Source organism: Hemibagrus wyckioides, linkage group LG25 (genome assembly GCF_019097595.1).
Source record: "Hemibagrus wyckioides isolate EC202008001 linkage group LG25, SWU_Hwy_1.0, whole genome shotgun sequence".
Classification (NCBI taxonomy): Eukaryota; Metazoa; Chordata; class Actinopteri; order Siluriformes; family Bagridae; genus Hemibagrus; species Hemibagrus wyckioides.
This window is the reverse complement of record NC_080734.1, coordinates 19,539,793-19,565,617: the sequence shown is the minus strand read 5'-3', so window position 1 is coordinate 19,565,617 and position 25,825 is coordinate 19,539,793. Positions and strand designations below refer to the sequence as shown.

At 38.8% G+C, this 25,825-nt stretch overlaps 1 protein-coding gene across 2 annotated transcripts; it reads right to left on the bottom strand.

Annotated features, from left to right (window-relative positions):
- Positions 1-1,347: 1,347 nt before the first annotated feature.
- Positions 1,348-23,833, bottom strand: snap25a (synaptosome associated protein 25a). Of its 2 annotated transcripts, none has more exons than XM_058379726.1 (8): positions 23,675-23,833; positions 12,762-12,906; positions 11,525-11,566; positions 9,106-9,154; positions 7,273-7,390; positions 4,319-4,438; positions 3,781-3,925; positions 1,348-2,952 (listed from the first exon to the last, which is right to left on the bottom strand). In XM_058379726.1, the coding sequence occupies exons 2-8, from the start codon at positions 12,831-12,833 to the stop codon at positions 2,884-2,886; spliced, it is 615 nt and encodes a 204-aa protein (XP_058235709.1). In that variant the 5' UTR covers positions 12,834-12,906; positions 23,675-23,833; the 3' UTR covers positions 1,348-2,883. The 2 variants fall into 2 exon arrangements, with proteins under 2 accessions (XP_058235709.1, XP_058235710.1); XM_058379727.1 differs by lacking the exon at positions 23,675-23,833 and adding an exon at positions 22,744-22,763.
- Positions 23,834-25,825: the final 1,992 nt, after the last annotated feature.

Genomic DNA, 25,825 nt, shown 5'->3' with positions numbered 1-25,825 from the left:
TTTGAGCATAGGCAATACATTAATTTGGACTGTCTTAAAAAAGAAAGAAACCAATGTTGTGCTAACAAACAGATATGGAACAGGTCAGCCGAGGAAAACTCCAGCACATGATGAGAGAAACATGGGGAGAGCTGTGAGGAACACAATAGTCAGTGACATCACCAACAACCTCCACAGGGTACTTAGCACCAGAAGAAGCAAACCACTCTTCAGCAGTAAGCATCTGAAGTCACAAAGATCAGTACGGAGATCAGTCACAAAATGTTTTATAACTAAGCTCTGTAGAAGGTCCAAAGTGTGGAGAAAGAACGGTTCAGCTCGTGATTCAAACCCAGATGTGGAGCAAAAACAACAGAATTGACTTTCTGTTCAGGTACATTCAGCAGGGACTGTGTACTGTGTTGCTTACCTGCTACCATTTTGTGCACCAGCAGTGTCCAAACCAGGCAGTAGACATGAGGACGGGCAGGAGCTGTTTCAAATGTGTGATGTTTTAAGGTAACTTTTAAGCGAATGTAACATAAGACGCTAATAGAAGCTACAATAAGCAGCAGCTTTTCTCTCACCTGTTATAGCATCACCTTTATCCAGTGTATCGTAATGATTACACAATATAGTAGGTGATACTTCGTTTGTGTTCACACTACAAATGTTATGTGAAAATGTCCTTAAATGTCCATTTTCGCTTAAATGAGAAAATGTCCTTAAATATTGGAAAGTAGATCACGCCGGACCAGGGTGTTGGAGTATTAAAGAATGTTGTTGTTCGGATTTAACACTGCATTTTCTGTTGTCATGTATACCTCAGTCTGTGTATCCGTAGTCTGCGGTGCATCCTGTCTCATGTGTATCTGAATTAAAACTGTATCCAACTGTAGTAATGTTTGAGTCGCTTCAGCAAGAGCTAAGTTATTAATATTTATATGGATATATATATTGTGTATGAATACCTTTCAATTTTAGATCAGCTGTTTTATTTGTTGTAATACAGCAAATGATATAGAATAATTTGATTAACATTAATCATCATGATTTATTTGATTAAATAATGGGGACTCTTTGGGGATGGCTTACTTCTTTTACATCCACAGCCAATTTTAAAGAAGAAATATTTTTATTCCAGGCAAGATTTAATCATTCAGTAAATGGTTCTAAAGGCTGTGTGCTATGAGGTAACAATGGTGTCATTCATGCAGCAGTGCTCTATAGTTAAATTTGGATGAATCCATAACCCCCCCCTTAAGTGTTATCAGGGTTATCAACTCTCCATTCAGGATCTGTCCAAAGTAAGACAGTTCTGATCGTTTGCAGTTCCATACATCCATGCAAAACAATAAGGACAACCCATACAGGAGGGGTTATATTCATTTTAATTAATTCAGCTAGCTACAAAATGTCAACCACGTCACAGACTGACAGGATACAGAGGGAGATTTTTAATATTACATGCATTGAGGACACCAGTCTCACAGTTTAACCTATGTGTCATTCAGATAAGGTATTTATTTGTCTTCTTATACAGACTATTCAACATCGTAGCAATTTGGTGTGCATAGCTCTAAAGTACAGAAGCAACAAAAACCTCTTTATTTTTATTTTTTTTTTGTGTCACGGATTATTTTCTTTTTTCTTTTTCTTTTTTCTTTTTTTTAACCAATAACAAACCACACAGGGAAAGTAAACTAACAGGATACAGTCTTCTTATAAAAGTAAGATCTCTCAGAAATATGCATCTTTGCTTTACATTGCAAATGTTTGTTTATTTTATTTTTATTTATTTCTTTTTTTTCTCAGAGCATCCAAAACCTATGATACAGAAAACAACTTAGTCTCCACCATTCAGCACTTTCAGTCATTATCTTTTCCAGACTGCATAAATCATTTAGAAAACAGATCATTTTTGCAGAACCACCACATTTTGTCATGTCTGTTACAGTTCTTCTTTCGGTCATGTTGCATTATGTTACATCGATGGTCACAGTCTGTAAATATATATATATATTGACAGAGAGAGAGCACTATTGCAAACTTGCAGGAATATGGAACGTTCAACTGTGTCCTAATACTGAGCATGCTTTTGTCAATTTTTGCTACTGCCATGATTTATTTATTTATTTATTTATTTATTTTTTTTATATATTTTTAAGACAAGTTTTATGTATAAGACTCTAAAATCTACTATTCGTCATGCATAATGCACAATTCACACCACTTGGAATGCAATGTCTATTACAGCTACAGAATCTAGTTGCACTTTGTCTAAACAGTAACTGATTATGTCTGTGATGAGGAAAATGAACCAAGGAAGGATACTGTAAGTGCTTTTGTATCGGTATCATCGTCATATAGAATTAATCATCTTTTACCCATTCATCGTTTGCCATGACAACATCGAAATAAGGAGCATGACAGTAGCCTAATGAAATGACACAGTTTTACTAAGACGATACTGAGATACTGAAAAGGAAAGACATTTTGTAGAGCATTCCTATTATATATTTCATCCAGTAAAGAGGTTTATATCATATTTAATATATATATGTATACATATGTAAGGGTGTGGATATGTATACATATATACACATACATATATAAGTGACCAAAAAAAGAAAAAAGAAAAAAAAAGAATAAAAACTTCACAAGTGAGCTAGAGCCACCGAGCCAGCACTATATACAACCTTTGGAAAGAATGATACAGAGTTTAAGAAATCATTTTACGAGGACTATCATTGAAAAAAGCCGACAGACAGCACACAGAACAACATTTACAATGTGGGGGTGATATGTGCATGTGTGCAAACCTAGAAGGTAAATACCAAGATAAAAGCATGTTTGTGCATTTTGACAAACTGCACGGTTAGGAAAAGCAGGCCATTCAGACGCTTAACCGCTGCCGAGCATCTTTGTGGCCCTCTGGTTAGCTTCATCAATCCTGGTCTTGTTGGACTCAGCCTGAGAGACAACAAAACATAGAAGATGTAAGTCATTCAAGCATTTTGTTATTAGCTTAGCATAAAAAACCCATTACACATTGTAATGAGACGATGACCGCATCAATGTTAGGAGATTTAAATTCACATTTCTGGCATTTAGCAGATGCCCTTATCCTGATCGACTTACATTTTATCTCATTTTATACAACTGAGGGTTAAGGGCCTTGCTCAAGGGCCCAACAGTGTCAGACTGGTGGCCCTGGGATTCAAACTCACAACCTTCTAATCAATAGTCAAATACCTTAACCACTAAGCTACCACATCCCCTCCGTTTGAAATTATCCTAGCCAATCCTAGGTGGACTGTTATGTCGTTGTCGTTCTTCCGGCTCTTCCCTGTTAGGGCTCGGCACAGCGGCTCATCACATCCGCATATATTTGTTTTGCTGTAGCTTTTAATCCAGATTCCCTTCCTGAAACCACCTTCCCATTATATCCAGGCTTGGGACCGGCACTGAGATTTAACCCCTAGTTTACTTTAATTCTGTGTGAATTGATCATGTTCACTCTACATCAGTCAATCTGGTCATTACAAACGTTTTTAAATGTAGTTTGGTTTAAAGCAATACAATCATATTTTGTAGAGAAACCAATATTTTATACATAAAAAACTCTGACTGAACACATATATCAGTGTTTCTGACTGTATAAAAGCAGTTCCATTCCTTAAAAATCATTAAATTAAATAAATTCCATTAAAAAATGTTATTCCGTTTGTAGCTTTTACAGATAGAAGCATGATAAAATCTTGTATCCTCTAAAATCCTGAACATTCTCCTGCCACCCACCTTGTCCATGATCCTGTCAATTTGGCGATTCTGGGTGTCAATCTCATTGCCCATGTCCAGGGCCATGTGGCGCAGGTTACCAATGATGCCTCCCACCTGCTCCAAGTTCTCATCCATCTCATTTTCCCGGGCATCATCTGTTACCCTGCACAAACGATGACATGAAGGACAGGACATGAGCATACTGCAGGAGCGATTCAGGGCTCCAGGGTCTTTGTGTCACATCTGAGCTTGAATTACTGTCTTTTCTTATGTTTTTGGTTGAAATGGGTTTCCTCTGGGTGTTCCGGTTACACTCTCATCACAGAGACATGCCAGTAAGTGGATTGGTGATTCTAACTTGTCCATAGCTGTGAATGAGTGTTTGTATGGGATAGACTGCTGTTCTCTCCTGGGTATGTCCCTGTCATCCCTGACCAGGATGACAGGGATTATATGTGATATCAGTTCGCCTTATCTAACACTGTCTCAGTGGTATAGCTGTCTTAACCCTCCGCTTATGCACTAAAGGTCCAGTTCTCATCCAAGTTAACCTTACCTGCGGATGAAACCTCCGCTGATGGCCATCTGTTCCCGCTCATCAACCACACGGGCAGGCTGGCTGTTCACCACACCATCCTGGTTGTTGCCCCAGGCCTTGCTGCCTCCACTCTTCATTCTGCATGAATCATGAAGAACATGAGCGCCGAGGTGGCCGGAAAGCCTCCATATGACCAGTGTTTCCACCCACACACACTAGCAACAGTGGACAAATGCTGGACTAACACGCAGGCAAATAACAGGCGTAACCAAATCAGTTCTATCTGAAATGTTAGGCCTTGCTGACACATAACATACATGGCTTGTTGGCTAAAACACATACCTTTGGTATAACATGATGGGGAAAAAAAACAAGGGGGAAACTAGCTAAAAGAAATCTGGAACTCTGCAAAGGTAAGTAACAGGAGTGCATTACTTCCTGTTGGACTGCTTCCCCTTCCCAGTGAGAATGCCTTGTTCTATCTCTGATTATGACAAATAACAAAGAAGACAGGCCTTGGCAGACAGACAACACAGAATAACAGGACTGTCACACTGTCAGAGACAAGTGCAAACAACTGCAAAAGAAAAGAAACTGGAGGGACGAGAACCCATTCCTACATCACCATTTTAATTTTACTGCCTTGTTTGAGGTAGTCTTATTTATTGTTGGTGATTATTCTGGTGAATTCTGTAGGACTGAATGTTTTGGCTCAACATATAACAGAGAAGAAACTAGATTAAGTCTCTACAGTACATGTGTAGTATTAGGCTATGCAAATCCTTCCTAAAATTTAGATTAGCGTTTAAACTCTCGCTCTTTTGTATAAAAGTCTGTCATGATCCTAGAAAGGAATCTGCCTAAAATGAACGAGAACATTTCATCCTGCTGTGGTTCACATGGTTAAATACTGTTATCAGGGATCCAGATCTTGAAGCTAAGTTGAGAAAAAGCCAGACTGCCCACTGCAGTGTTATTTATAATCTTCACCATCCAACTATCTTGGCAGTGTGTTTAGCTTCATTTAATGTGGCAGGCTGAAGCTTGAACTGCTTTGACACACTGCCTGTGATACTCAGAAATGCTAAACAGTCTCTAATTAATAGCAGTATACTGTATGTCATACTGTGAAGTCTTAGTGACATGAAACAGAAGTGTGTGTGGTGTAATAGAGGTGATGTTGACATGTGACCCATTTTTTAAACCCCTTGTACGCTAAGAGTATGGTTAAATTTCTGCCTGAATGACGTAACAAAAATTAATTAGAAAAAAAATAGCTGATTTCAGGATTCTCAGGGAGTAACTGAGTTTGTTTTTTGTAAAATAAATAAATAAATAAATAATAAAAAAAAAAATAAAAAAAAAAAATATTTTATTATTATTATTATTATTATTATTATTATTATTATTATTATTATTATTATTATTATTATTATTATTAGGTTGTCTAACATCTAAGCTAAAGCTAACTTTAGGATGTTTTATAATCACACTGCAAAACAAAGCAGCTGAATCTTAAAGTTGAACCTTTATTATTAATTGCTTAACATTTTATAACACTTGAAATTTATTAAAGCTAAATTAAATATTAAATACAAATTCACAGGAACTTCAAGTTCTGCAGCACAGGAAAGCAATTCTGTCTTATTAACATCAAATAAAAGATTGTTTATGGCTGCTCTAATATATATAACTTTCTCTGTCAAGGACTCTAAAGCATTAAAGCTAACCAAAAATGGATAAAATATGATGTCTTGTTCATTAATATTTAGAGAAACCCTAATAGATGGGGAAATTGGTGTGTCACAGTATATATAAGAGGTATAAAATACTTTTAGGAGATTCTGTTTTACTGTAGATCTTGAGGATGGCCTTCATTATGGAGCCTCCGTTGATTATAACATAAAGACCCAACATTTTATTCCTTACTTACAGTATCATCAGGGTCAGATTAGCTGTAGGATAAATCGGCGATTTGCTTGGGTATTCTTTTATTTGACTTATACAGCCAAAGGCATTGCTAGTGATGGCCAGGATATTCAGATTAAAGCAGACACCACTGTCGCCCTCTCCACCTCTCTCTCTCTGACCTAGATCTCGTGGGAAACCAGTTAAAACATGGCTCTTTCCTCCGCAGTCTGCTTCTTCTTTTTATTATCACTCTAACGGTTTACATTGTGTTAATGAACGTGATTCATGAGAAACAATATGTGTTAATCTTCAGCATTGTGAGAGTCATTATGCATGATTATTTAACAGGTTTAACAGGCAGCATTAATGTCATTAATAGCAAAAGTTGCATCAACATGCATTTGGCATTCAGGGTCATGCTGTTTCACTCATTCAAGCCAGTGGCATTGATGGATGTGCTCTCAAAGTTGCAAGTTTATTACATTTGGTCAGCTTATGATGTTTAACGGATTCATTCTTTCGTTATAAATTAAAACTGAATTGAAAATAATAAGAATTGCCATGATTGATAAATTTGCTCACCAGAAGCTCACCAAAATGACTACAGTGTCCGATTTGTTACACTGAAAAAAAATTTATTTCTACATTAACAACTTTGGCACATCCATACATCTTTTATGGTGGATCCTTTGACATTTCCAGCTTTAAAGTTTTCTAAAGGACGATCGTGATTATCATTGCATGCGTTTCTCAGCGCAGGTTTATAAGCCAGACGTCAGGATCAGTGCAGCATGCCTTACGTCATATATATCTGATGGACAGTCGCTCTTTCGTAGAGGACTCAGAGCCGAGTCTGGAGGGCAGCTGGATGTGTGTGTGAGAGTGTGTGTGCGCCCAATGGCTCATGCTTTGTTGCTGTTGTTTCCTTTGGGGCAGGTCGTGATGAAGAGCGTGGGTAGTGAGTTTGGCTACTGCTGGCTAGGGCTACTAGATTTCTAGGATGTATTATTTTATATTCTAATATTTTTAGGCAGGCAGGCAGGCAGGCAAGCAGCACCTACTTGTTACATGGACAGGAGCAAAGACCACAGAATTTTCCTAGATCGTTCAAATTCTTTTCTGCATCCTTCATGTCCTTATTGATTTGGTCCATCCCCTCTTCGATGCGCTCCAGTTGTTCTGATTAAACAACAAGCAATTTATCCCCCACAGAACGAAGCACGTCAGAAGAAGACAGGGAGGAAAGAAAGAAAAGAGGAAAGAGAGGACAAAGAAGAGAAGACAGAAAGAAAAAAAAAAAAACTTCAGACAGTCACTGTGACAAAAGGAAAACAAAGGAGGAAAAAAAAAACGGACGCCACCACATACGCAAAAGACCCCTCCGTTACATGGTCAGTACCTACTTGTTACACGGACATATGAAAAGGCCACAGCATTTCCCTAAATCTTTTAAATTTTTCTCGGCCTCCTTCATGTCTTGGTTGATATGGTTCATGCCATCTTCAACACGATCGAGTTGTTCTGGTCAGGACAAAGGGATGACAGCAGTGGAATGAATTTTATTGGCTTTTTTATTTCGGAGTAATGAACACTATCAAGCTGGACGTGGCTTATCTAGCAGGGACAGCATGCATTTGAGTGGCTCAACTGTCAGCAAAATGATCCCTACTCTTTCGGATATAAAAGATCTTTCCATCTAAAGTATAATGGGTTCGAGAACCAAAAAAATTGTATAAAGGGAACTTCTACAGGGTACTGAAACAGATCCCTGAGGTGGAGTGAGAAGAGCTGCAGCGTTTTGAGTTTTAATTAAACCTCAGGACAGAAATCTTTCACCTCAAGCCCGAGGATATAGCGTGTTGAGTCGGAGTCTGCGAGTCTCACCGAAACCATGTGTGTAATTCTCAGTTTATTTGTCTGGGTGGGGGGAAGGCATGAACATGGCGGAGGTGGCTGCGTGATCAGTGGGGATGCAGTCTGACGCTGTTATATATGCTGTTAGGGGAGAAAAAGAAAAGACTGTGGATGGGAAGAAAGAAGAAAGTCCAGCGCCATCGTCAGATTTGTAGAATCCCTGGCTTTGAAGCCGTATTAATGGGTTTCTAGTGTTCAGAGAAATCTCCGATAAAATTAGGAGGAAGTGAAGACGAAGATATAAAGATAAATCATGAAATTATGAAATCTTTTTTTTTCCGGAAATGTGACCATTATTATCCTCATGGAGATTCTTAAACACTCAATCATGAGAATGTAACATACTTTTAGTACCAATGAAATTTACCAAATAACAATTTGCCTCAAACAATTCCAATTTCCTTTTGAAATGTCATGTTTTTCAGTTAAGGCTCAAGGCAAAGCCACTGGACATTAGTTGGCCTATACATTATGGAGCTTGCTTTTGCCATGTGGAACCAGGGATTATACAAAAAAGATATTAATAATGCGAAAGAGTGATGTTTGTCATCACCAGCTAAATCGATCGCTTTTTTCCCCACACAGAGAAAGAAACTCACTCATTTTTTAGGATTAATATGGTCTCCACTGATGGTACAGTTTTAAACTGACCAGATGTAGAATGGAAAAGATAATTTAACTCAGTGGCCACATTGTGTTACTGCTGGAGTGCATCTTGAAGTAAAGAAGCACGGAAGGTTGGAAGGACAGAAGAATAAAGGATAAGGAAAGATTCAGAAAGATGTTAGTTGAAAGGAAAACATTCAAAAGAAATAAACGGAACTATCGATTGGTTCATTAAGTCATCAGTTTCGAGTCAATTCAGTTAGATTACTTAACATTACTTAATATTACATTACAAATGAGAAAAACAGATTTTATGTCATTAATCATATTCTAATCATGCTTTTATTATCCATCTGTAAAGCATTTAGACTTACCTCCTTGCTCATCCAGCATAACCAAAGTCCTGATACCAGCATCTTTACTCTATGCAGCGAGTGGCATGAAGAGGTTGGCGTAGATGACGGTGAAAGAAAGTAGGAAAGAGTGGAAACAAAGATGAGGTACGATCACTAGGAGAAGTTACAGGATTCTTTTATGAGTTGGAGTCAAGGAAAGGTGCAGGATAACGAAATGTCAGGTTACGGGGTTACAGGGGTGTTTTATGAGTCGGACTCCAGGAGGAAAATCTATAGCATAAATGTCAGCAGTTAAGAATGCACAGATACCAAACACACCGCCTTCTTCCTTTCCTCAAACTGAAGCGACAAGGATTCTTAAATTAGTGTGCGCATGGCGTACAACAATGCTGGTGAGAAACATGTTGGAGAGGTGATAAGGACGAGACCAGGTGACTGCGCTGATTATAGTCCAATTGTTGGAGCTTATTTATCACGGAAACTATCAAACGGCTTAAACCAACAGCTCAGTGGCTTCCTTAAGGAAGGATTAAGGAAGAATGGTGAAATGCTTTTGGAGGTGGATTTTAAGGATTCAGGAGTATTTAAATTGTTGAACTCTTTCACTTTGGCCAAGTCACTGCTGGGGATTATAATACAGGGCGAGACTCTGGCACTGGGAATGTGGATGTGCAAATAATCATCACTACTGAGAGTGATTAAATCAGTCATACTGACAGCATTCAGAATGACATGATATCAGTCCCTCCAGGGTCTGCTTGATTTTGCTTTTGTTTTGTAATGCAAATTGGACTTTTTAATACTTTTTATGCAGAAAACTACTTAAACTGGTGAAGCTGCAGGCACAAGACTCTTCTTTTAATCTCTTAGCAGTGAGACACATGTAATGATTTTCTATGAGACCGGTACTCATGTTCCACACATGAATGGCTGAATGTGTATTGTAATCACGTCACACGACATCACACTTCTCAGGATATTAAGGGGTTTACCTGATTTTTGAGTGAACACAGAATTGTGTTCTGATTTCTTAGTGTTATTATATCAAATGATCCAGCTAACGTTTACCACATGTTCAAAATGAAACACATAAACTGAGCTACAGATGAACACGTGAATTTCATTACACAATGAATCTAGTGTTTATTTCTATATATTTATCATACAGAGCATTGTGTTTTCCTTGATTCTTGAAAAGGACACACATTTCTAGCTCAGTTGTACTGTGTAAAGCTCAGAGGCTACGTGTGGACGCTGTTATGAAAGTCACAGGCATCGATATATTGAACACTCAGAGCCTGACTGAGTCATTGATCAGCTTTAGTGAAAGTACTGACGTCCTCTGGCCTGTGTAAATCTCCCACCTCTCACCATTTTTATCAAAAACTTATTAAAACCCTTCTTTAAAAAAAAATCAGCTCTGGCGATTTTGTTGGGATGTTTTTGCTCTACTGTCCGTTGTAAGTGTCAGTAATGTTCCTGAGCTTAAATCAGAAGAGCGTCTGCATCAGCATTTCCAGTGGAAGCAGCATCGATGTTTCTTATAATCAGGAGGCTCCATGGTGCCATAAATCAGGCCGAGATGGAGCTCTGCAGCCATCTTTGCTTCAGCAAGTAAATGAATGCTGGGGGGTTGATGTGTTCATGTCAGATTGTCCAACCCACGCTGGAAAACCTGACTGAAATAAACTGCTGCGGCTCTGTACTGTGTGTATGTATGGAACATTTTGTAACCCAGATTATCTCTGTTATCTAATCAGTAACTGGGTAATGATTTGCTGAGATACAGAAAGTCTCCTTTTTAGGTAAGTCTTCCCTCCATCACCTATGGATTTGTCCTTACTCCTGACTTGTTCCTTACTTTAGAGCCAGTGTATCACTGTCCTCTTTTCTGCCCTGAGAGTATTAGACACTGATTATAAACACGACCTTGAGAGGCCATTCTCAAGAGTCTCCCTCTCTCTCTCTCTCTCTCTCTCTCTCTCTCTCTCTCTCTCTCTTTGTCCATCTCCTATCTCCATCTCACCCGACTGTCATCTTGTCTAGTCTTGTTAAGAAAGACTAAACTTGCTCCTGGTCAAAAAGCCCATCTGTCAGTTGAGCTCAGCAGGCAGCGCATAGAAATGTAAAAGAGACCCAACTGATTTACCACAACAATTCTTATTCAAATATCAGGTTAGGGTTTTCATTTTAGGGTCCTCTTCCACAACACTACAATCTCATTCTTACTCAAAATATTTTTCTTTAACAGTCTCTAATCGCAGTCGCAGCATCTAATCTTTTGTTTTTCATTTCAAAATGTTCATTTTCTTAATAAAGATAACTTTTTTTTTTGTATTAAACTATCCTATTAAAATTGTATTGTCCATATTTCATTCTCCTTAATGCATACCATACTATCGACCTATATTTGTTATATACAGTTTAGATGACTGACCTCTTCCACCAGCTGCAGCATGCGGCGAGTGCTTTCCAGTGACTGTGGAAAGAAAGAGAAGACATTGTGCATTATAAACAGAAGCAGGATAGAAGATAAAGATTTTTAAGACCTAAGGATGTGGGAGAAGAATAACAGAAGTCATTTATGAGTGAGTAGTTTACATTATTGACAGCAGCGAGTTACTGAAGTTCTTCTTTTTTATCAGACATCATAAGCAACAAGAGAGAAATATTACATTTTTGAACTCTTATTATTTGTAAAATCTCCTGAACAATTGATCCAAAATTACTGATCAATAAAGCACAGGCTTTTCCTGAAGTCTTTCACACAGCTAAAAGCCCTTGGAGCCCTTACTTGGATAAACATCAGTGTGAAAGGCATGGTGTAAAGTTTTGGAATTTTTTTACTGTCATATCACATTTATTTTTCAAAGGATCACTCTGTAGCACAGATTTCATTATGTGAGATGGTTCCTGGCTTTAGGAGCCTAAGAACTCCAGATAAATCTTCTCGCTTCAGCATGCATGAGCTTACAGACGCCCGTGATTTACTAACATCACTGTGATTGGTGGAGGAGAGATGTCACCCGTCCCTCCTCGAGAATATTTGCTCTCTTGGTATGGATGTCTTGGAACGAGCAATCTCGGGATGATAAAGAAAATGTTTTCCTGTTGTACTTCATGGACATTAGAGCAGCAGTGTACATGCTCTATATGTATATTAAGAGCGGGTGTGCATTAGTAGCGTTTGTACCTGTTAAGTGTTTATTCTCATCTCTATTTATTTAACTATTTCATTTGAATTGGTACAAATTTCTCATGGGATCAGGCTTTACTCCTCACACCGCTCATAAATACGTCACATGAATTTCAGCAAATGGAGACAGGAATATCTGCAACGTCTGCATTTTCCCCTGTAGCAAGACGCCAAACAGCCTGAAGCTTTCCAGGGGGAAAGGGAAAAACTGCCACGTCAGCTACACATGCAAAAACTACCAAAGCAGTTAAATTTTAATGAGCACTGAAATGATTCCTAACTGAATAATCATGACTGAAATGAATATTCATTACTCAATTCGAACAAAGGCTAAAACAATGACTCCTTAAACCATTTTTTATAGTGGTTTTTAACCATGGGTTACTTAATGTAAACCCGGGTTCTTTGATTACAGAGTGAGGTGTTTCATTATGAAAGACCATAAAGACATGATGTCTGGCGAATTTAAGATCCTCACCTCATCGGCCAGCTGGTCGGCACGCTGCTGCATGTCCGAGAGCTCATTGCGCATGTCTGCGTCGTCTGCCATGGCTGCTGGTGTGGATCCGGTGGAGCTGCCCTCCAACTAGGAAGTGTAGGTCCTGCAGGGAGTACGGGGCGAGCTGGAGCAAAAGCAGATAGATGAGTTACTGCTTATTAATCCCGCACTGCCCTCGAGTCAACATTTCAAAGAGCTCCTACATAACAGTACATTATTTAACCATGCACATCTCCTTAATAGGGGCCAGTGTTAGGAGAGGATTTGTGTCAGTCTGGGTCAGATTTAAAGGGTTCCTCAGATCCATTTCCATCAAAGATTTATCTTCGCCATCACATCACGGCATGCGCTGCAGAGGTCAGCCGGATTTATAGTCGCAGTAAAGCCATTTCATTTACACACGCTATTTTAAATGCCATCAATAAACACCTCAGAAAAAGCCTCCTTATACAATTACTTTGGCACTTCAGTAACCTAGTGGCTCTGCGTTATGTATCGGACCAGTTTTTATGGAATTGTATAATGATGAGGGCAGAGCATCCTTTATAAGTCGGAATGTAACTGGCATCTTCATGGCTGTTGAACTCTATAAAACCCTATAAAAATTCAACCCCAAGGAGTTTAGTGTACCAGCACTTTTTTCTCGTCTCATGTGCAGTCCTAGATAACTGTGTACTTTCTCTGCTGACAGCCAGAAAGATCCCCAGAGTGCTGGAAGAACATTTTGTTTCTTTTTTTTTTGGCACCCAAAGAAAACACACAAACACTCATAAAAAATATAATAATTATACAGTTAGCAGTACAGGAACAAAAGTCATGTTCAGCAGTCAAATATGAGCCGCAGCTATAGAGTTCACAAATATTCTCCCTTCAGTCGTTACAGTTACAATTAAAATTCAATCAGATCTGAGCAGACATTAAAGGTGCCATAAAATCAGAGCATCAAACTTAGATTTAATGTAGCAGCGTGACCTTAAACCGTGATGGAAAATGAAGGACAAGAATCTCAGAGATGCTGAAATGATGAAATGACCAAAGCCGCAGGTCAGTACGAAGCCTCCTGAGCAGGAGATAGATGATGGATTTCTTTCTGTCATCATATTACTTCTCAGAGCCTTGGAATAGTCTAAAATGATCTCTAGAAATTTGCCCAACGATATTAATGAGCAGGTCACAATCACCAAGGACAGATTGGTAAACAAGGACACGTTCAAACAAACATCAGTGACAGCAGCTTTAAAATAACCGGAAATTCCACGCAGTAGCAGGGTCCAGCTTTATCTTCATGGATATTTGAAGTAAAACACCATGAAGTCTCAATCCTAAACCTACTTTTTACTACCTCTCCTTTTTTCACCCTTCATAAGCTCGTGTGGTTTGGATATATAATTCAAAGAGCACTGAAAGAACACTAACACACCGCTGAGACAAGCCATAGGCTCAGACATGCCATAAACATCATTCCTCAACGTTTATAACAGATCATAGCAATGCTGATCTCACTTAAAGGTATTCATTTCATATACACACTTTTAGGACAAGCCCTTGCTGTGGAAAAACAATCAAGACCACGCCCACTTCGACATATAACAAATACCGTGTCTCTATTAAAGTACTACAATTCTGTCCATGCTAAAAACTGGCATTTAAGCAAAAGCAGCTGTTTTTGTTCGTCTGCTTTTCTTCTTATCTGTTCTTCTGCCTTTCCTTTGTTCCTCCTGCTCCGTTAATGTCTAATTTACTCCATTCTTCTCTTTCCCCATCAGTCTTTTTACCTGCGTTGTGCTTTTATGCGGAGTAAACAACATTAGCCTCTGTAAATCTTTTGACCAGTAAAATGCTTGGGACAAAGTGATAGATGCGTGTCCGATTTTCCTCGACTGGTTGAGGGTAAATAAATGGCAGGGTGCAGGAACATGGGACAACAACCGCAACAACACAACAGACAAAAGACAACAGAGCAGGACAAAAGAGAGAATTCAGCACAGATCATTGAAAGTCAAACTTGTACTTAGATATAGGTTTAATAAATGTCTTATAGGAAATGAGAGATCATTGTCACTTGCTTTTAGGAGTACTGTACTAAACAATCAGTGGCATCCGTTGCTGGTTGTTGTGCTTGTGAGCCATTCCAAGTGACACATTTCTCAAATATAGTAGAAAAATGCTATTTGAAACAAGATTTTGTAATTCTGATACGATATGACCTCATATCCTGTTTTCCCTGCATTTCACTGATGTCCAGAGAGCTGTAGAGGGTCCAGAGATGAAACCTTCATCCAGACCCGATCTCACCTGCAGTCAGTGATTATTCTCTCAAAAGCATCTTAAAACACACGCCTTAAAAAAAAAAAAAAAAGGACATTCATTTTCAGAGAGCCGTGCAGCGATGCATATTATTACAATTTCCTGTAGGTATTGCAACCATTTTTCTACCTAAATCTTATTACTCTCCACTTTCACTTGACAGATCACAGTAATGTTACACGTTTCTACTCAATCAGCATCACGTCTTGGCTTTATTAGCCATGCATTATTTAGCTCTTGTTGTCATCAATATTTCATTACACTGTAAAGGCATTGGTTTGTGAAATGTCCTCAGCAACATAATCAACTATTGCAGTGTAATGACAAAGATTTAAAAAAACAACAACAAAACAGAGTGCCTCATTTCCAGTCCCCTGATAGCTGTGGTTATTTTCACTTTCTCTGTAGTGAAGCAGTTCAGCACTAAAACACCGCACCATCGTTTCCTCTTTACAGACATTTTAATAAAACCGAAGCTGGAAACTCCGGCCATGCGCACATCTGCACTCAGGCAGGTTAAGTACGGGTTAAGCAAATTATCCAGATATTTTCAGATTTGTGGGAAGAAGAACCCACAAGGATGCAAAAAACTTAGTAATTATTTAAGCATTATTTTATAATCACACTATCCGTGTCACCCAGATGAGAATGAGTTCCCTTTAGAGTCTGGTTTCTTCTTCATATGGTCTCAGGAGGGGTTTCCTCACCACCCTCACTCTGACTTGCTCATACAAAAATTAATTAATAAATTTAATTTAAAAAATCTATCTATTCTGTATATATCTCTAAAGCAGCTTTGTGACATTGTCCATTGTTAAAAGAGCTAAAAAAGTAAATAAAGTTATAATGTCTTATTACAAATGTTCAGCTTTTCTAAAATTATTGTGGATAATAATAAAAAATTACAAATTAATACATAATAATAATAATAATAATAATAATAATAATAATAATAATAATACATGAAACTCCTATAAGCCAATTTAATAAATTAATATTTAATTAATAATAAATAACTCTTTAGAAATAAATAAGTTCCTTTCTTACATTTTACATATCAGATGTGAAATGTATTAAACATTAAAGACAGAGGATCATCACTGGCCCAGGAGTATCTCCAGTTTTAAATTCTTTAAAGGCAAGCGTGATAATGCGCTAGACAAAGAGCTCTATATTAAATGTAAGACGTCACATCATTGTTTTGCCTTTTGTGTTAAAGTATTAAAGTATACCTGCTGCTCTAGACTCAGTGATACAGCAGGGTAGTGTGTATCTTTGCTTGACAGCTAACTGTGTCTCCAGAGACATGCACTTCAACTCAGCTAGTAATACTGTTGTTGTGTCAGATGTAGACATGTTTAAAAATGTCTTTTGTAAAGTAATGACTCACAAGATGATCGTATTTCATTCTCATTTGCAAGGCTGAAACTATTATTGGACAAAAATTGGAGTCAGTGGGGAGTTCAGTAGGAGGACACTGAAACTCCTGCTGTCCGTCATGGACAATCCATCAAATCTCCTTCATCACACACTCCAGAGACAGCAGAGCTCATCCTCTAACAGACTCCTTCAGCTCCGCTCCCATAAACAAGGTTTTAGGAAATCATTCTTACTGTTCACCCTGACTCTGTGTTACAGAGAGACGAACACAACCAAGTGTACACGCTGTTTATCTGACACACAGTAGTACGTTTAATTCACTGTCATTTTTACACATATGATTTATTACTCTTTCTTAAAAAAAACAAATAAATAAATAAAGTTTATTATTGTTGTTTTAGTATTTTTGACTGTTGTACATATCTGTGTTTAATATTCAGTGTGTTATTTTCTATTTTATTTAAATGTTCAGTGTTATGTTACTGTAACATAACAGTTTCCTTATAAGTTCAATAAAACCTATCTATCTATCTATCTATCTATCTATCTATCTATCTATCTATCTATCTATCTATCTATCTATCTATCTATCTATGCTCTTTTTTAGTCATTTTCTTAATTTCAATGTTCCTTTTTGCTCTATTACGACTATTACGACAATAGCAGCATTTCTACTCAAGTCAGCGTTTTGTAATCTTTCCACCATTTCATGTGGTGCTGCAATCCCTCTCCCTCTCTGTCCTGCAAAAACAGCGAGAGGTGTGAAAATTTGGACCGTCTTCCGACTCCTTTTACCTAGGCCCACTCAGAGCAGCTTGTCTTTGTGCCAGTCAGGCTGCCATTTTGTTTCTGCAGCCTCCGTCTCTCCCGTAGCCGCTCTAACAGCATCTCTGTCCCCTGAACGAGGAATAAACTCATCAGATTCGACCTTGAGTTTTAGAGTTGGTGAAATAGACCTGTTCTGCAACAGGATTCTGGATATGATAGATATATGGTAGGGGTCTCTTAGTTTCTCATTTCTCGCCATTCGTTATTCTCTCAGTGATCCAGGTTCTCATTTTTAGATTTATCTGATTATGTGTTATTTTATTTCTAATAAAGCAGCTTGGGGAGTCCACACTCAACAACAATAACCCCACAGTAAGCATGCGTCCAAAACATGTTTAGAGGTAAAAAGTGGTGGACTGACTGTGTTATTTATCAGAAGGTTGTGGGTTCGAGCCCCAGCACTGCCATTGTTGAGCCCTTGAGCAAGTCCCTTATCCCTCTCTGCTCTAGGGAGCTGTATCACGGCTGATCCTGTGCTCTGACCCCAACTTCCTAACAAGCTGGGGTACATGAAGAAGGGATACATTTCACTGTGCTGTAAAAACTCTTCAAAAGCTTGAAATATAAGCAACGAAATACTGACTTTTAATGAGCTAAATTAAGGAATGTGTGGATCTGGAACATACGGCATCAACAGAAGCTCAGAGCATCAAATAAAACCCCAGAAAACAGAAAAATCATGCGAACGTCTGCGTTATGTTCAGTCCCTATAGTACACTGCTGTGAGCTGATACTGCTGACACTGCCATGGTGCTCATTTCACTGATATTAGTGAGTTTAGCTGTTCAGTATAATTAAACTATATTCCCACTGTATTCCAGGTGAGACACGATAGGAAATAGGAATGATACGGTTACACGGGTATTTTTACAGCCGGAGTTTTTCCCAGTGCGCACTGCTGAAGGCTGGAGCTATAATGAGAATCTTGATGCCTTTGCAGTTGATCTAACACGGCTGCGTTGCACATGCCCATCTGTGATCCTCCTGCAGTCGAAAGCACCAGATTCCACTGCAGCACTGAAACCCCTCCCAACCCCGCCGTCTCGCGCTCCACCTGCAGTCTGTCCACTTCCTGAGCCAGACTTTGTCCCGATTAGGGTGGATTCATTACCGGAGCACACGCTCGTAACAAGCTCTCTCAGTCACTGTGTCCACTCTAATCTCCCTCTCATGATTCACAGATTTACTTTCATCACAATGGACAATGTTTTTTTTTTTTTGGATAGTTTTGAATAATATTTTATATCTTTAATATATCTGTAATAAAATGTAATATAACACAAATACAAATAGAAACAATTCTAGCCATGTTTCAATGACTAAAAAATTCTTCACTCTTATTGGCACATTTCATAAAGATAGATAGATCCCAAAGGAAACTGCGATGAGTGATATTTTAAGCATTATGCCACATATTTAATACCCACAACTAAATATTCCTCGAAGCCTCTGTCTGTAATGTTTACACATCTCCATGGATCTTGGATCCGGCTTCCACGAAGAACATTTTAAGCCGCTGCTCTGCTCATGCTCTTGTGTATCTCACACCACAGGTCAAATCTGTTGAGTTAGCTGTTGAAAAAAACATTGATTTTGTGTTCCTGCAGTATATTTGTATTGATTTGTTTGGAATATGTTGATGGTGTTCATGACCGAAACTGGTGTCTCCTCCAACCACAGAACAAATTGCTTCTAATGGTTTGAACCTTAACCAGAAATCAAATTAAATGTGGACTTTTAATTTAAATGTAAATGCTTTTTTAAAATAAATGAATAAATAAATTTTTTAAATAAAAAAATGTGTTAAAATGTATTTTATTAAATGCTTATTTATGGTAGTTGATGGTATAAACCAATGGTACTGAATTCTTATTAGTGACTTTTTTAAAGAGAAAATTTACAGTTTCTTCAACCGTTTGGAGAATTTTGCCGAACTCATTTTTCCTCATATTTTTTAGGAAGCAAAGCCTGATCAGTTGTAATGTGTAACAGATAATTAACACTGCGAGGATAAACCAAAATCCTCTTGTTAAATAAACTAAGCCTGTTGAAAAAAAGGAGATCTTCTCTTAAATTTATTGTTCACTTTCACAGCAATGATCCTGCTCACACTTCCTGTACATTATGTGCTCCATCGTCATCACCAACCAGCCTCGGATACAAAATGAGCATCTTTCACTGTTTCTCTTCTCATCAATCAGTCTATTTCTTCCATGTGCCCCTGCTTATACGTATTATGAAGATTCTTGCTATAACACACTGTTTCGTATTTCCATCTCAGAACCCAAGCCGATGAGGATCAGGGCCTGAAAATACGCACTGAGATGAAGGATAGAGCTCAGGAGCTTTTAAGCTGAAAGCAGTAAGTCTTGGCTTCATCAACTGATAAATATTTAATGAGCAGCAAAAAAAACAAACAAAAACATTATAAAGCAATTAAGGAGCAAAATGCCAATATATACGAACAATACATTCACTTCAGTTCTCAGACTGATGAGATCTGATGTATTTCTGTATGTATTAGAAAGAGAAAACACACACAAAAAACACCTTTTACTCTAAGGTCACAACATCATTTATTTCTATGTTGAGGAATGTTTCCATCATCATCATCATCACTCTGTATCACTTTGCACTAAGTAAAAGACTCCGAAGGACATTTTTTTCCGGAGGGATTGGATACGAGCGAAATGAATGTGTGCAGCTAAAGCAGGCCTAACGCGCGCACTGAGAAGGGGATTAGTGTGTGGTGTTATAATCCTAGACGCTCAGGCTTTAGATTGACGTCTGACCCGTGACACAGCTCAGTCAAGCAGATTTGTCCTCACATACAAACACGAACTTATGACCTGTAGCCATGTGCTGCCAAATCAAACAGCTGCAATCAGAAAGAACAGCATCATATGACACCTTCTTCCCAGTCCCACACCAATGCTTATCTTTTATTTTCCCTGTCAATCTGCTTTCTTCTATCCATCCATCCTCTCTAATCTGTCCATTCTCAAACTGCTCTAGGGAACCTATAAGGCATTAGACCATATTTGTTTCATTTACATGCTTTCATGTGCTTTCAGTCCCCTGGCTTTCCATTTAAATGTTTAATGGGTCTTTGTGAGCACACCTATTGCTGGTCTCAAATAATATTCATCTGTTTTCAGATAAAACTATCATCTCAGCAGCATCACTGAAGCAAACGGAAAATAAGAGCTGATGAGGAGACGATTATTCAGACACCCTCAGCTACTGTAAGCGCAGCCAGAGGATTGTGCAGCAGGAGACAGGCATCACTAATAAATAAGAGGATAAGCGGTATACAGTATATGTTCTCATAGTATTCCTACACAAGGAGAATCCAGTTACCTTTTAATATAGAAAAAAGACCAAATCTTGTCGTGCAATTTCAGGTTTAAAAATTTCAAAATAAATAAATCATTTGCCGAAAAAGAACCCTAGATATGTATATAACTAATGCATGCATAAAAAAGGTAAGGATTAAGAAAAAGGAGCATATCTGCTTCCTCTCAGACTGATGGAGAAATATATCTATCACTATGGCAAACTGAGATCACAGCAGGATCAGAGCTAAAGCTGTTATGATGACAAAATGTGATAAAAACATATTACTAAAGTAAATATTTCCTAACCATCAAAGGCATAAACATTATCACATAAACCATGCTGGGTTTCCCCACCCCCACTGACCCTGCCCCCTGTATCGGAGTCATGAGATCTATCTTAATCAAAACTGCAATGAGTGATCTAGAAAGATCTCCACTGCATAATGGAGCGTAGTCGAGATTTATTGAATCAGCAGCTTGTGAGGGAAGATAAGGGGTTAAGATGATAGACGACTGATCAGAAGGTTGTGAGCTCAAATCCCAGTGTCCACTGCTGGGCCCTCTAGCAAGGCCCCATAGCCTTTATCTGCTCAGTTGTATAAGCAAGATAAATATAAGTCACTCTGGATAAAGGCATCTGCCAAATGCAGTAAATGTAACGTTTTAACTAATGATCTGTTATTTTGTTGTATTGATCCACAAGTAAAGTCAACAACATGAATAATGATGTGCCGTTCCATCACCTCGGATGAGCACACCGTAACACAACACAGCGATAGATAAAGTGTAAAATGATTTTTATTTTTAATTAAAACTGGGTTTTATACAAGTTTTAGAAAAACTCCTCAGTATGTTGGAACGGGGCCAAGTGTCGCTTTGTGAATTCATATTTTTCTGATGTTACATTCCTCAACTCAGCATGATGAGCAAACCTAAACAATTTAATGAAAGAAAACCCCACAAGCCAAATAATCACTCGAATCTTTTACTACCTAATCCATATAAATGCAGTAAATTTAGTCAGGATTCCGTACCTTCCACATAATCACGTGTTATCTTTATGTTATACAGAGCATTATGTGACTTGCTCTGTACATATGCTTTCAAAATATCAGAACAGAGGCTAAATATCGTAATTCTACCCTGTTTTTGATTTTATATATGTTCTCCTTCTGTTTAGTAACACTGAAATATGTGATTGCATTAAAGCACGCAGAGAAAACACATCCACACTCGTCCATGTCGATCAACAAATGGTTCCATCTTTTCCAACATCGCATTATTTTCATGAAAAGCAGCGACATGGTGTGAACGTTGGTGCAGATTGGTGTACGTGGTCGACGTCGTGAGTCACCATTTCAGGGAGAGGAGCAGCAGCAGAAGCAGCGCTGCAGTCCAACAGCCGCATTAAACCGTCGTGCCCTGATCAAGCCCACCTGCCTCTCACAAAAAGCACAAACACACGCGCACAATGTAGGCCTACACAATAGACGCCTTTCCACTGCGGGTGTCTGCTTCTTTTTTTTTAATTTATTAAAAAAGGAGGGGGATCTTTTATCAATATTTGAGGTCGCTGTGAAGAGCTCTCGGGATTTTCCACCCTCTCTCCCATAATGCACGGCATGAAGATGATATATTTTTCCTCTCTCTCTCTCTCTCTCTCTCTCTCTCTCTCTCTCTTCTGCGTCACGAGTGTGCAGTGACTAATCACTGCTAGGACGATGGCGTAAACAAAAAAATGGCTTAAGTATAAACAGTAAAAAACATTAACAATAAGAGTAACACCCTGCGGATAAAAACCAAGTATGAATTGAAGCACAAAAAAGCCAGGCACGTGACAGAGACAGATCTACATGCAACAGCCACAAATGTCTGCTTCTGTTTATTAAGCCACGAGCATTATTGTTGATTATGGCTGTTACCCAGGGCCAAAAATATGAATTTAAAAAATACTGCGTTAGAACGTGAACACCAGCAATCCCGCAGATTCCCGTCAGTGCGGGTCTCTCCCCTCTCCGCCCCCGCACACCAGGCCCCGCCCATCACCCACCGACCATCACTGACAAGACACGGACGGTAATTAGTGCCCCCGTCACGTAAATACTCACAGGATGTGGCCGTTTCCACCTTTCTACCTTTCCTTTCGTTCTTTTAGGTAATAACAACAGAAGACAACAAAGCAGCGCTCCAGAAATGTCTGATGCGTAATAATGACTTTCCTTCTAGTTCACAGCACGTCGTCTCTCCCTCTCTCTCTCTCTCTCTCTCTCTCATGTTATGTCGCAGTTTATCACGCCATCTGACGCCAGTTTCCCCCTTTTCCGTGATCTGTTTCCGCGATCATAAAGCCTATATGTATGCAATATAGACATATATTATTTTTTCCCACGTCACGACAGTTTGTCATTATATCCTTCATTACCTGAGCAATATTTTGGCTCAAACCAAATGCACATGCGGTGCGTAAAAACCCCGCAGCAAGGCGTGTGTTTAAATACTACGTTCTGACGAAGAGACCAGAAAACACACGACGTCGATTAGAGGGAAGAGAGGTTATGATTTCTGCTTGTTAAAACGAACGTAAAAGAAAAAAAAATCTAAAAAAAAATACAGACAAGCAAGGCAAAAAAGGGGCAAAAAACACCTTTGCCCTTGTGCAAGACAAATCGTCAGGGCTCATCGTTTCGTTTCGACGTTATAATCTGTAATATTTCATCTAACTAAATATTATTCAGAGGCAGAAATGAGATTAAACAGTCGGGGATGAGAGCGCTGTCGCTGTCCCAGGTGCTGAAGCGCAGAATCCGCCCACATCGTGCGCACCGGCCCGCGGCATCCATATAATCATCTCATATCCAGCTTTCTAATCACAACACCAACATTGACCACATATACACACCAGCTCAGTGCTCTGAGCGAAAACACTCTCAATCTGCAATCTTTCTTTGGTTGTATTGTTCATTCTATAGCATTAAAAAAAGACGTTTTTAAAATAGATATTTAGATTTCCTTACAGTCCTAAAAAGAACAACCCCTTACCTGATGATGTGCGCTATTCAGCAGCTGACCGCTTTGAAGCCTGCTCCTGCTGGTACTGCGTGGCTTTACTGCAGCTTCTTCTTCAATGGAGACGCTCTCTGCCCGCGCCAAACATGGCCGCCGCTTTGACGTCAGCGCCTTTTAATAGTAGTCTGGTGCGGGGGGGAAGAGGAGGCCAACAACTGAAATCGGTGCTTGCACACGCTACAGAGACAACAAAACACGTGAATGAATGAATTTTTGAACCGTCAATCATTTTCAACCGAAACGTTTAGAAGAGCAAGAAAGCTTAGTGATGTAGTTAGGTGCTGTTGTTCAGATGTCATCCTGTCATGGCACTGTGGCGTGGCCTGGGATACAAATGGGATTTTTTTGTACTGTTTGATTTGCAGGGGGATATTTTTTTTGATTATGGAATAATAATAGACACTGATCTGAACATCTGTTTTCATTTTTTTTGTTTTGTTTTCTTTACAATACATCGGCTTTATATCTTTATATATCATCTTATATGGTCTTCTGATACTTGAGGTCTGTAGAATTATTCAAAAGTTATGTAGAATCACATGTCTAAGGCAACATTTAATAATAATAATAATAATAATAATAATAATAATAATGCCAAAAAAGTAAAAGGGATCCGAGTATTTCTGATATTTTCCAAAAAAAAATCTGTTCAAGCTCAGCACGTCCCTCGGTATTCCCTGCTTTATTTATGCTGCTTGCCAGCAGGCTCTCTAATTATTGCTTTAGTTCAAGTCTTGCATGCTGTAATGTAAGAGGCAGGGTTTCTACTACGAAATGTCATGTTGAGGTTTTACTTTGGTAGGACAAAGCTGAAAAATAAGCCACAGTAGGCCGACCTTAGAAACGTACATACTCTTTAAAATAAACCTAATTTCCTGCAGTGACCAATCATCATAAGAAGCAACAATGGAGTGAATGAATTTGTATTTTCCAATATTCTCTCTCTCTCTCTCTCTCTCTCTCTCTCTCTCTCTTACACTCTCTCTCTCTCTCACTTTCACCACTTTAAAGACACAGAGAAAGAAAGGAAGGATACAAATAACATCTTTCAGTTCAGTTCTTGCTCTCTTCCCACTGAGCTTCCTCCGTCATCTCTGAAATATTATTTACTCCACGGTGTATGTTTAGCTTTAGCTTCTGACAGCCCCTTCTTCTGGAAAGGACACAAAGGCAGAAGGATGCAAACACTTCGACAGCTTGCAAACAGCAGCAATGACTTGCAAAATTTTGATATAGGTCAGAAGGTCCTCCTCGCACACAGACGCAGTGACTCTGATCAGATACTCATTAGCAGGATTTCTTAGCAGGAAGAGACTAAATAATACCAAAATGCCCCGAAGCTGTATTACATTTTTAATATGATCGATATACGAACACTTTTTTGGAATGTGCGCAGTGCCATGACTGTGCAAAAGATTTATCCAAAAAAAATCTAGTCTTATGTGATGCTGAAACAATCCTCTGTGTGAATCTTTGATCAGTTCTTTAACATGGTTTCTGTATTTAATGCTAAATCAGAGACAGGGACTCCAAATGAAGAATTTCATATTATGCATTATTGACTTTGTGTGTGGTTGATGGGTGACCTCTGACCCTGAATCTTCCTAATTAAATGCCAGAGATAAATATATAGATAGATAGAAAGAGAGAGAGAGAGAGAGTGAGAGAGAATGTTAGGAGGGGGTAGTAGAGAGATAGTGTACAGGCATGAGTGGGAGATGAGGAGATGAGATGAAACAGAGAGAGAGAGAGAGAGAGAGAGCTATTGAGTCGGAGGGAGAGAGTGGGAGGAGGTGTGCAGGCCAGAAAGAAAGGACTGGATGGAGGAGGAGAGCTGTTGAAACGCAGGAGAGGGAGGGGGTGAGCATGGTGTTTCTGCAAAAGTACTCTACCCATGACTCAGCAGTCTCCCCCAATAAACATGTCTCTACCCTGCTGCTCCTCAGAAACAGGCCACAGAGATGACTCAAGGGAACGTGTGCATCGCCACATCACTGTCATATCACTGGACTGATTATTGAACTTATTTGTTATTGCCTTGATTTGACTTCATCCCATGCAGCATTTTGTTTGTTGCTTCTGGTTCAAAGCTTTGTCACATGCACAGATGAAAAAAACCACATA

Bases quoted from the DNA above. Each gene is read 5' to 3' on its own strand.
- snap25a (XM_058379726.1), bottom strand. From the start codon at position 12,833: ATGGCAGACGACGCAGACATGCGCAATGAGCTCTCGGACATGCAGCAG. The intron at 11,567-12,761 runs GTGAGGATCTTA...TTCTTTCCACAG, and splicing joins CCGACCAGCTGGCCGATGAG to TCACTGGAAAGCACTCGCCG. The intron at 2,953-3,780 runs GTGGGTGGCAGG...GTTGTCTCTCAG, and splicing joins TTGACAGGATCATGGACAAG to GCTGAGTCCAACAAGACCAG.